An 11,327-nucleotide genomic window follows, 5' to 3' on the forward strand; every position below is an offset into this window, starting at 1 on the left:
TCCTTCCCTTGCACTGTTACCTTGAAGGTATTTATAGAGTGTGATCATGTTCTCTCCTGTGTCTTTCTTCCCTTTTCAACTCTGGATAAATCAAGCTTCCTCAGACTTCTCTTATGTGTCTTATCTTTCACGAGGTCATGCTAACTGCAATGGCAAGCCAAGAAAGGCTTTGCCTGTTGGAGAGGACACTTCAGAGCCGATACAGCTGCTGCACAGGCTCTGCAAGAAGCTTCTGATGGACTCGCTCTGCGTATGCACATCCCTGGCCCCTCGCCAGGTCTGTATGCATGTGGGTTTGCACGCACCTTGGTCCATTGGAAATGGGGATTTATCTGTTCACTATCAAATTAGCCAGTGTTATCATTCGTTTTGTATTAGCTCATGTCACTGTCAGTGTTCTGCCTTCTGAGCTGGAAGCGTCAGAAAAGAAGATGAATGTAGGGGGTTGAAAGAGATTAAGCTGAAACATGTTTGTCCAACAACGCCTGCAGGCTGTCTGAGAAATGGACTGTGTCTGGGAGGGAAAGGGTGGTCTCTCATGATTAGTTAATTAAGGAAACTCAAGGTGCTGGTCCAAACAACCCAGAACTGCCTTGTTCAAGCTATTAAACTCTCTGCCTCTTCAAAACAGAGCAACCTCTTGCAAACTGGTTTGGAATGGTCCTTGGCTTGTGCTTGGAATGCCCAGAATTCCAGTGGACCAATGCCCAGAAGATGGCTAGTTGGCCATGGCCAGAACCACTTCAGGGATTTTAATGGGTGTGACAATCAAACTCCCATGGCTCCAAAAGGCTCCGGGGCACTGTGTGCTTTATGAGTGTCCCCCGTGACCCTCAGTAGAATCACCAACTCAAGGTACTTCCAGGCATCGCTGTGACTGGAGGCATCAGTTCTGTGAAATGGTTGGAAATATCCCATTGACTTTCTTTCTTTCTCCTTTAACCGTGGGAAAATATGTTCCCTGGGAAAATTTGCAGTTGGCGAGTAGAAAAACAAAGTGCTAAATAATGCTTTAATATTACTTGCTTCATCTTTCTTTTTTTTTCGGTTGGGCACATTGAAATGACGGCTCCTTGACTGCTCCCTCCATCACCACCTGCTTCCTCGGAGGACGAGAAAACTTGGTGGCTTAGGTGGGGTTCATCTCATTGAACTTAAAGCAAAATCAAGGAAAGGTCTAAAATTGTCACCTCGATTCGCTTCATAGTCCTTGGAGACAACGCTGACCGTCAGAGACGGTAACTGTCCCTCTGGACCTGTCAACCTTTCTCTGCTGATTTAAAGGAAAAGTTCAGAAGAAACCAGGTGAAAACCGGATGGGGTGAAACCCATCTGCTGCAGCCTGCTGGGGCCACCCCTGTCTGGTGCGTGGGCAGGGGACAAGTGAGAAACAGGGTCCATTAATCTTCCTGTCCAGGGTGCCTCCTGGAAGACCATTTTCTGTTTTCTTAATAAAAGCAGGTAAAACAGAACAGAAACATCTGGGGCTTTATTTTAGTCCTCATTTTTCTTTCCCTGCAATTATCCTCAATAATCATTTTATTTTCCACTTGCCCTTTTATTGCAATTTTTGCTATTCCTGATTTGTCACTGTTGCTTGGAAGCCAAATTGTACCAAAAGCCCAGCGTTTTTCGGGGGGAATGAGTTTCTGGTTTTCAGTCTGCTCTTCTATCAGAGGCTTTTATTTTTTTACACCCCACAGCTGCTCCCGTCTCTGTGGCACATTGTTGAATCCAGCCCCTTCTCTTTAGCAGTGCACATCTCTAATCCCGGAGCAAAGCAGGATCACTGATCGCTTCGTAGGGGATACGGGAAGATTTTCAGAGCAGATTAGGCAGCTACTGCGCTTGAATTCAGTTCCTGCCTGAGTACCAAAATAAGAGCTCGGTAGACTGTGTGCACAGCAGGTGCTCCTAAAAGTCACATTGTTCCTGATATGCTGATGAGAAACTTTGATCCCCAAGCACAAATATCCCAGGTTGAACGCTGCACTGTCGCCTGGTTCTGCCTCACAATAATTCCCCTACCTTAAAAATGTCCTTACTTTACACTGTGATGCGGTGAATTTACATTGTTTTCCAAAACCCAAGAGACCCAGAAACACGTGCCGCAATTCCTCGGCCCGTGGGAGAGCACTCAACCTGCAGGTTAGGCACTTTTGGGGGAGTTCACTGGATTTCTTTTTGTTATTTGGGGTTCTTTTGCTGATTTGTTTGTTAGTTTGTTTTTAGCTCTAGCCCTTCCTGTTATAATTAAAGCTTATTGGTAATGCGATAGCATACAATGAACTCAACTAGCGATCAGGACCCCCTCGAGTCAGGTACTTAATTACTAACAGGCTTTCCTGCACACATTAAGGATTGGCCCGGCTGGGTCTGTAGGGAGGAAGAATGAAACAATATCAGGCGAGGGAGATAAATTTTCTTGCATTAGTCCCAGGAGGGTGGTAACTCTGAAGCTGCTTTACCCAGTGCGTATGCCTCCACGCTCCACGCTGACGGATGGCTCCCTGAGCTGTCACTTCACATGCACTTTGCCTGCGGGGGCTCACATCACCTTTTTGCAGCTTGGGGAATCCGACCCTTAGGGCTTCCCCAGCTCCAGGATGGCTTTCAGACCTTTATGGTCCTACACTTTCCTCCTCCCAGCTCCTGGATTCCCTATTAAGCTTCATCTGCATCTTCTGTTCAGCCTCTCAGGAGCCCTTTCTCCTCCACTTCCCACCTCCAGACCAGAATCAGCTCAGCACTTTCTCCGCTGTTCCCTTCCCACACCCTCTGGCCCTGATGGAGAAGTCTCGTGTTCCAAGTTTAACACAGTTCCTGATCCTGCTCCCAAAAGAGCAGGAGAGCCCCTAAGAGGAGGTTCCTCATCTGGGTCTTGGGATATTTCCTTTAGTTTTTCCCTGCAATTATCATCCTAAATCATCACAAAAAGGAGACGAGCTTTCCAGTCAAACAGGGAAAACCAGGGAATGCTCTGTGAATGGGGGACCCAACCACCTTTCAGGAGTTCCTTGGGGGTGGCACAGCTTATTGCTCTTGTTTGCTAAAGCCTGCAAAGCCTGACGAGCACCCGAGTGATTCCCATCATCTTTGCTTAGGTAATCAGATGTTGTCCTGATTGAAAGTAAAGCCTTTATTCCTAGCATGCAGCTCCAGTTCCTCCTCATTCCAGCTCCTCCCAAGGTGGAGAACAACTCCTTCACCTTACCTTGAAGGTATTTATAGGCTGTGAGCACCATAAGCCCCTGAGCACTTTTTCCCACACTCGAAGGAAATCTCAGCTGAGATGAGTCTGCCTGTGCCCTCTCTCCAAAAGATGATGTGGCTGTGGCAGGCACACCAAGGTGTGCAGTTTGCCTCCCAAGCAGCCTCGCTGGGTTGTGTTCTCTTACCAACAGAAAGAAACAAAACAAACGGATTGGGGGAAAAAAAAAATAATACTTATCCTGAAATTGCTATAACTCACGTGTCAAATCAACTAACCCTTGCAAGGAGGAGTGTAACTCCTCACCGTGCACAGGAAACACTTAGGCAAACTCAGCCTTGTCTGGGGCTTTACACAAACAGGTCAAATGGCTTTGATTCATTCCAAGTGCTGTCTAATAACTCACCGTGCTGGCTTGCTCTCCTCTCCATTAGTAGACGGCAAACACATCGTCCTAACCTGCAGCCTTTATTACAGAAGGTTCAGCGTGCCTGGATTTATGTTGCCTCATGCCCTGCGACATCTTTTTAAGGTGCCTTCTGCTGTACGCACCGAACATCAAAGGAAAACACAGACAGCAACAAAGGAAAAAATCCGCGGTGCTACCGGAGACATCTGCTACCTATTTCCAGATTGCAGGTAACCGAGTCAGCTGTATAATATCTGAGAGATATTGCCGTGAAGGCTGTCATGGGGAGATGTATTTTTCTTCACATGCATGGAAGTTAAAATCTCAGAAGAAATAGCTAGTCTGTTATTAAGATTTTTTTTTATCCAAAGTCACAGAGACAGGCAGCTCTGCGAAACTATGAGTTCCCTCCCGGCTTTTCTCTCTGGGGTAAGTCTGAAGAAGGGGCCAGGTTGGCTGCAAATCAAACCATTGCCTCTACAGCCAGCAGTTTGGGAGCCAGTCGGAGGGTCCTGGGCACCGGGTATGGGTAATGCTGGTGAGTGATGGACAGAAGCAAATTCAAGTTATAATCATGGTGGAGCTGATACTTATGGAGTGTCCAGTATGGGTAGCAGGAGGGGAAAAAAAAAAATAGAGCAAAGCATTCAGTAAAGGCTGCCACAGTAAAAGAAGATGAATTGAGAAATTCAAACCCCTTTACGATTGATTTGGCTGTTTATGTAAAATTCTCATGGACAGGACCACATGAACTCTGTACGAGCAGTGACCCAGACACCAGGTTTGCTCCAAAAAATTCACAGCCATCATCCAAGTGAAGGCTCCCTTCCCATGAGGCTGTAGCTGCCCTGTGTTGCCTTTGCTCTGATTAATCAAGGATGATGGGATTTCCCAGGTGGCTGCTGCAGAGGCATCAGCCAGCCACGTTTGATGCAAAGCTTGAAGAAAAGCCTGATTATTTTGCAGAGATTGTGTTCAATTCACCATCTCTGAAAGCACCCTGGAGCTCTCCCAAGACCTGTCCTGAGCATTTGCTGGGTCCAGTTCATCTCTGAGCCTCCAGAGACCTCAAATCACACAGACAGGAATTCCCGAAGACACCCCTGTTGCTACCTATCTGAAGAGCAGAGAACTTCCCACAGGCACCTCTGCTCCTCATGGGTTTTGCAGCTGTTAGCAGCTAAACTCCCTTGAGGCAGAAGAGATCTGAAACACGTGCGTACGATGCCTCCTGCCAGGCAGTCTGCAGCACAGACCGCTTATCGTTAAAGACCTGCAGCTTGGACTGAAACACTGAAGTTAAGTCTTGACTCAAATCACGGGCTTGGCCTTTTTCTTCGTTGTGCACGTAACAGGAAGAGAGGAGGAAAGCAAAACCAGTTTGTCAGGTGTTAGGTCGCAGCCCTTTAGCATCTGGACCTGCTTAAAGCCCCATCCCAAAGAGGACTGCCATCCCCTTGGGGGCAAAGAATGGATGGCTTAGCCTGGTGATGTATGAAAGATGAGCAACTCGACCCTGCTTTTGGAAGAAGCACCAGAAAACCTGTCCCATTCCTTTCTCCTCAGAAAACTGGACCCGTGAACTTGAAACCAGCTGCCCGCACTTGTGTGTCACAATGACCTCCCCAACCCGTCTGACAGTAGTAGCGTGCAGAGTGCTGCTAATAACCCTGTCAAAGCGCTCAGTGAGGACAGGTATTGCAGACAGGATTTTCCAGTTGGATTCAATAAATCAAAACCACAGCACAACTGTTTTTACTGCATCTTTCGTGCAAACTGCTTTCCAGATGGCTTTGGAGAGAAAGAGGAACATGTGGACCGAGGAGATGGCTATGGAGGGGGAAGAGGGATTCGCATGAAGGAAGGTGAAAAGAGACGAGACTCAAGGGTGACAGGATATGGCCAAGGCAGCTTTGAACTGAGGAATATATATCTAATCCAACAGGATACAGGGAAGTACTTGCTTCCCCATGAGGACAGTGAAGCCCACAGGGGCCCAGTTTGTTCAGTCTCTACTTCTGGAGGTCATTCATTCCTTCAAGTCACCTGCTGCAGGAGGATAAATCCCAGTCCCCCCAGGATCAGATGGACCAGAGAGTGCAGGAGATGACCAGGCTCTGAGGACACAACCAGAGGTCTGGCCATGCCCTGCACCTTGCATGAATGCCATTCTCAGTGGCAGAGAAAGATGTGTCACTGCTGAGTGACTGGAGGACTCCCAATGCAGATCTGCAGCTGCGGTAGAACTTCTTACCAGCTCAGCTCCGGTAGGATACGGGGAGATGCTTGGAAATATTCATGAAGATAACAACCTTTCTTAACACCTGTCAAGCTCACTTACAGCTCAGCAACAGCCAGCTGTGGCATCACTCATTAATAGACCTGAATCCTGGAGGAGTCAGAGGTGATTTCTATGTGATGGGACCTTAGAAGATACCTATCCTTCCTGCACACTCATTTTTCTTCCCTGTGGCAGGCCTAGGTTCTCCTTACCCAGGATAAATGGTGGCCTCACCTTCTGGAAACCCTTCCTGCTCTCCATAAAATGGTCCTGGGTCCTTGCCCTTCATCACCGTGAACACCACAACCCCCTTCAGGACACACTCCCCTACCCAGTCACACCAAACTCGATTTTCCTCCTTTTTCCATCTCCTGGATCTAATGCCCACCCATGGCTCCAGTTCCCATCCACCTCTTCAAACTCATCCTCTCAACCATCATTTTCCACTCTCCTCTCACCAGGAGTCCAGCTCCAACATGCCCATATTTGAACCTTTAAATCTGCGATGGCCAGAAGAGATGAAGGCTGTCCATGTGAGGAGGCAGAAATGCCTTCCCAACCCTTCTCCCCCACCCACTATCACACAGCTCCCACCATCAGTCCATCCAGGCTTGAAGTTCACTGCCAGGAGGTGTTGCCAGAGGGGATTTTGACAGATGCATTTGAAGCAAGGGAGCTGTACTGAACCGAAGATTGACAGGAGCAAGCTTTTCATAGTTTTGTTCCTTTTTTTTTTTTTTTTTTTTCCCCCAGTGAAATCAGTCCTTCTAAAAAAAAAATTGGTTTAGTAGGAAAACCACTTTGAATTTGTTCTCTTCCACTTTTGGGTTGAGAAGAAAGCTTTTTTCTTTTTTCTTTTTTTTTTTTTTTTAAGGAAGCAAAAGGAATATAAAGTCCACTGGAGGGAAAAAGGAATCATGGATATCTCGGTAGCAGAGTATTTTTATCAAGAGGTGGCAAACTTCAGCGATGTTAAAAGTCATGTTTAAAAATGACCAAGCGGAAAGTTATAAAAATGAGCAAGTCTCATGTGAAAATGATGAAGGGAATTTCAGGCACAATAGAAGTCATCGGTGAAAATTGCCAGGAGAGCAGAGAAGACAGTTCTGACTCCAAAAGCAAAATAAAACACTATTCACAGTAATTCATACTAATTATTAGACTTAACTAATACTCATTCTTACCCAGCAGTAATTGCTATTTAAGGCTCCAGAGCTCTGGAAAAAATACTTTCTGTTTGTGGTGAGATCCTTGCAGAGGAATTTGCACAGTGTTTGAGGACAGCCTGTTGAGGAAGAAGTTTTATTTCTCCTCCGCACCGATACGGAGAGACATAAATATCACATTCTTATTGATGCAAATAACGGATTGCTCCTGTCAGAACTGACAAAGGCTCTAATTTAAGGATCGTTTCCCTCTCTCATACACACAGACGCATTTTTCAAGAGATATTTGCTCTCCCCCTGGGATCTGAGTTCCCAAACCAGGTGAAAATCCGCCAGACGATCTCTTGTGTTTGATTGCATCTGTGAAGAGCTTGTGGGAAACATATGCCAGGAATTATGCTAACGACCAAGCACAGTAAAACTTGCCAGGTAAACGCAGCGGTTGTCAGCTGAAGACAGCCCAGATGCCATTTCGGGGTCCTGCCCTCCATTGCAATGGGCCAGAAATGACTTTTGGTCCTAGGGGGACTTCGCAGCGAACTTCTGCTTTCAACTCTAGCCCAGATTTTCATTCTCCCCCTTTAACTATTATTTTGTTAGTGCAGGGACTGTTGTGCCCTCCGAAAGCTGCGCAAAGGATGGATGCTCTGGGGGCTAGTTATAGGTGTATCCCAGTGACCTTGTAAAATTAATTATATTCTTTATATTTAATTATATCCTTTAAATTTAATTATATCAGAGCTTTCTAAAGCATTGATTTTCCACAAAGTCTTCCTGAATGCCTCACCACTGTCCTGTGGGTGGGATTTCCAGCCAATACCACACATACAAGCAAATATCAGGGGACACTACAGCAGCAATGAACTTCCCCAAAGCCATGTCCCTGTCCCCAGCTGTGTGCTCGTGTTCTGTCTTTGCCACTGGCACTGGTGTTCGTGTGGCTGCTGGTGAGACAGGTCAGGGAGCTGATCTGCCTGAAAAGTGGTTGAGGAGAATAGAAATTGTATTCAACTGTATAAGTTGCCTGGGCTGGGTCACCCTGCGTGCCTATGCCACCAGGGAGCTGGGTATGGAGTTGCAGCAGGAGTTCTCCATCCAGGCTGGATGACCGTGATGCTGCCTATTGCCATCTCAAAGAGCCCTGATTTCTCCAAGCCCTGCTTCCTCCACCCAGGATCATCCCAAAAACGGCGGTGGAGAAAAACACGGAACAGCTTATACGGTGTGCACCAGCATGGAGGCTGGGGATTGCTGTGCTTGCAGTTGCAGAAGCTGCCATCTCCAGCCTGGCACGCTGGCACCCCAGATCCCTGCAGGGGACCTCCCCAGGCACATCTAAATGAGCAGCCCTTGTTCATCCATAACACAAACATCTAGAAAATATCTAGAGAACAGGCTGAGGGCATTGAATGGCATCTGCTGGGACAGTGCTGAGCCTGCAGGGGTCAAACGCCAGTTCAGAGATGAAAGGGTCCTTCTGGAGACCCCAAGATCAGAAGGCACAAGGGTGAATACTCGCCGATGGCTTTACTCTGGCTTGGATTGGAGGCGATGAGTATACCCTTAGCACCTGCCCACTATTCCCAATTGCATTGCTGACAATGGAGAGCTGGCCATTTGCTCTTTTCTTTAAGTCCACGTTCTCTAGAGAAAATCAATCAGTCCACCAGTCAGTCAATCAGGCAGTCAATCAGTGAGTCAGTCAAGCTGAACCACTTGGAAAAGGGATCCTGCAGAGACCTGGACTCCCACCCAGAGGCTCTGTGAGCCTTGCAGGAAAAATCACCAGCTCTGAGGGACACTGAGACCTTCTCCAGCTCAGGGCACAGCTCCAGTCCCTGCAAGGCAGCAGCCATCCCAGCCCGGGGTATGTCCAGATCCCTGTGCTCCTCCAAACCCCTGGAGCAAAACACTCCCTGGCTGGAGATAGCCCCTCTTAGGGGGTCGAAATCACACACACACACACACACACACACACACACACACACGCCTTTGGGACGTGCAAGAGTTGCTGCTGCTGACATCTAGTGACAGGGAGAGCCGGCATGAAGAGTTACCTAGAGCCCTGACAAAGCCACCTCCACCGAGAGAAAAACCTACTCGGGGGCTTCCCCAGGAGGTGGGCTCCCAGCAGGGATGCTCGGGGTGAGGAGGAGGCAGTGCCGGGCCATGCCGGACGGGCCGGGATGTCCCAGCCACTTCCATCCATCCCAGGACCTTTTCCTCCCCCAGTGGTCACCCAAAGAGAACCGGCGCATCCTGCTCCCTGCTTCCCCGCAGCTTTTCCCGATCTATTTAAGCACAGACTTCTTCCTGGGTTTGCTATCTCAAAGAAACACAGGGAGGGGGGGGAAAAAAAATATCCTAAGGGGAGCTGGCGGGGTTGCATCCAGGGAAAGCCAGGCAACGAGGCGGCTCCCAGCAGTGGCTGCCCGCTGCGGGGTGCTGCCAGCCCCCGGGGGCTGCAGCCCCTTCACGCACGGTTCTTCTCAGGGTCGCGAGGAGCCCCGGGAATTAGACGCAGGAGAACCGTCCGCCCCGAGCTGGGGAGAAGGAAGATGCGAGCGGGATGCTCAAAGCACGGCTGCTGCAGCTGGCATCCCCGCGGATACGGTGGTATCCCACGGGGGACAGCATCTCCCAACCGTGACACTGGACGAGGGTTGCTTTTAGAGCTCAGAGAGGGATGGGGGAGACATTTGGGGGGCTTAGCGCCCAGCTCCCATTGCAAAAAAAAAAAAAAAAAAAAAAAAAAAAAAAAGCCAAAAAAAAAAAAAGCCCAATTTTTGGGGGGTGTGCGAGGAAATCTAGGGCTGCCAGCCCACTCCTACCAGCCCCGAAACCCCGACATTTTCCAGCTCCACCACCACGGTGGGGCTGCCGGGCGCTGTGCAAAAAATCTGCCACCTTCTCCCCACAACCAACACCTCCCTCTTCTTCCCCTGCCTTAATTCCTGGGGTAAAATTTAGCCGTTTCCGCGGCAAACAGAACTATCCGGAGTAATAGTCGGAAAGATCCCAGCGCTTGGGTCCACACAGCAAAGGAAGACGACGGGAAAGCTGGGTGATGCTCCCCCAAGGCTCAACACTGGTGCTGGAGAGGGGGAGACCTCCCGTGTCCGGAGGGGGACAGAAATGCCCCCGCAACCCTACCCCAGCAGAAAGTTGTCGTGTCCCCCCGCCCCAACATTTCCCCCCCACCCCCGGCGCCTCCGCGCTACTCACCCAGGAGGATCAGCGTGCAGAAGTAAAGGATGCCCCTCATCATCCTCCCGCTCCCCACGGTTCGGATCCCACCGACTCGGCACGCCTCGGACCGGCCCGGCCCGGCACGGCACGGCTCGGTACGGCTCGGTACGGCCCAGGCAGGCGGTGCCGGAGGATGCGCGGAGGCTGGGCAAGGCGGGAGGCGTCCCCGCCGCCCCGGCCCGGCCCTCCCGGGGCGAGCGCTCACACCGCCGCCGGCTCGGCCCCGCTCCGGCCCCGGGTCATGCCCGGGCACCGCGGGCTGCCGCCGGCCGCTCTGCGCCTCATCCCTCCGGGCCGGCTGCGGAGGGGCCGCTTCCTTGATTTTTACTATTTTATTCTTATTCAAAATTATTTTCCTTTTTCGTTTGTTTTTGCCTTTTTTTTTTTTTTTTTTTTTTTTTTTTTTTTTGTCCTCTCCCCCCTACCCCTCGCCTTTTCCTCTCGCAGCAGCAGCAAACTTCTGTCCGCCGGGGCACCGAGCGGCGGGGAAACCCTCGCCGCCTTCCCCGGGCTGCCTCCGCTGTCGCCCCCGCCTCTCCGCGGCCGCGGCTCCGCGGGGAGGGGCTTGCCGGGCCGGCCCCGCTCCTCTCCGCCTTCCCGGCCCCCGGGCGGGTGTGTGTGTGTGTGTGTGTGTGTGTGTGTGTGCGAGGGGTGTCTCCCCCAACCCGGAGCAGCTCGTGGGTCTGTGTCTTGGGCATGGCCCCTTTCAGCCCCAGGATGTCTTTTTTTTTTTTTTTTTATTCTCCCAGGCTGCGCTCCTGGAGGACCTCGGCATCCCCCACACCCCCAAACCCTCATTTCTCTGCAGTCTCAGACGGGGTGCTCGCTCAGGATGACAGCACCAGCCCCATCCCCTTGGGACATAGAATCATAGAACGTATTGGGCTGGAAGGGACCTGTAAAGATCATCTAGTCCAACCCCTCTACAATAAGCAGGGACATCTGGGCCACATCCATGATACCTTCCGTTAATCCCCTGCAGCATGATCACCTTCCAAATCTCCTCCAAAA

General features: G+C 50.2%; 1 protein-coding gene across 1 annotated transcript in view; it reads right to left on the bottom strand.

The window, feature by feature from the left end:
* Positions 1-10,559, bottom strand: part of GFRA4 (GDNF family receptor alpha 4) — a 72,156-nt gene extending 61,597 nt beyond the window's left edge. The window contains exon 1 of the mRNA XM_086464235.1: positions 10,293-10,559. Within this exon, the coding sequence (XP_086320361.1) occupies positions 10,293-10,335 (43 nt within the window). The 5' untranslated portion in view covers positions 10,336-10,559. The remainder of the gene's footprint in view (positions 1-10,292) is intronic.
* Positions 10,560-11,327: the final 768 nt, after the last annotated feature.

This window comes from Leptosomus discolor, chromosome 4 (assembly GCF_034619465.1).
Source record: "Leptosomus discolor isolate bLepDis1 chromosome 4, bLepDis1.hap2, whole genome shotgun sequence".
Lineage (NCBI taxonomy): Eukaryota > Metazoa > Chordata > Aves > Leptosomiformes > Leptosomidae > Leptosomus > Leptosomus discolor.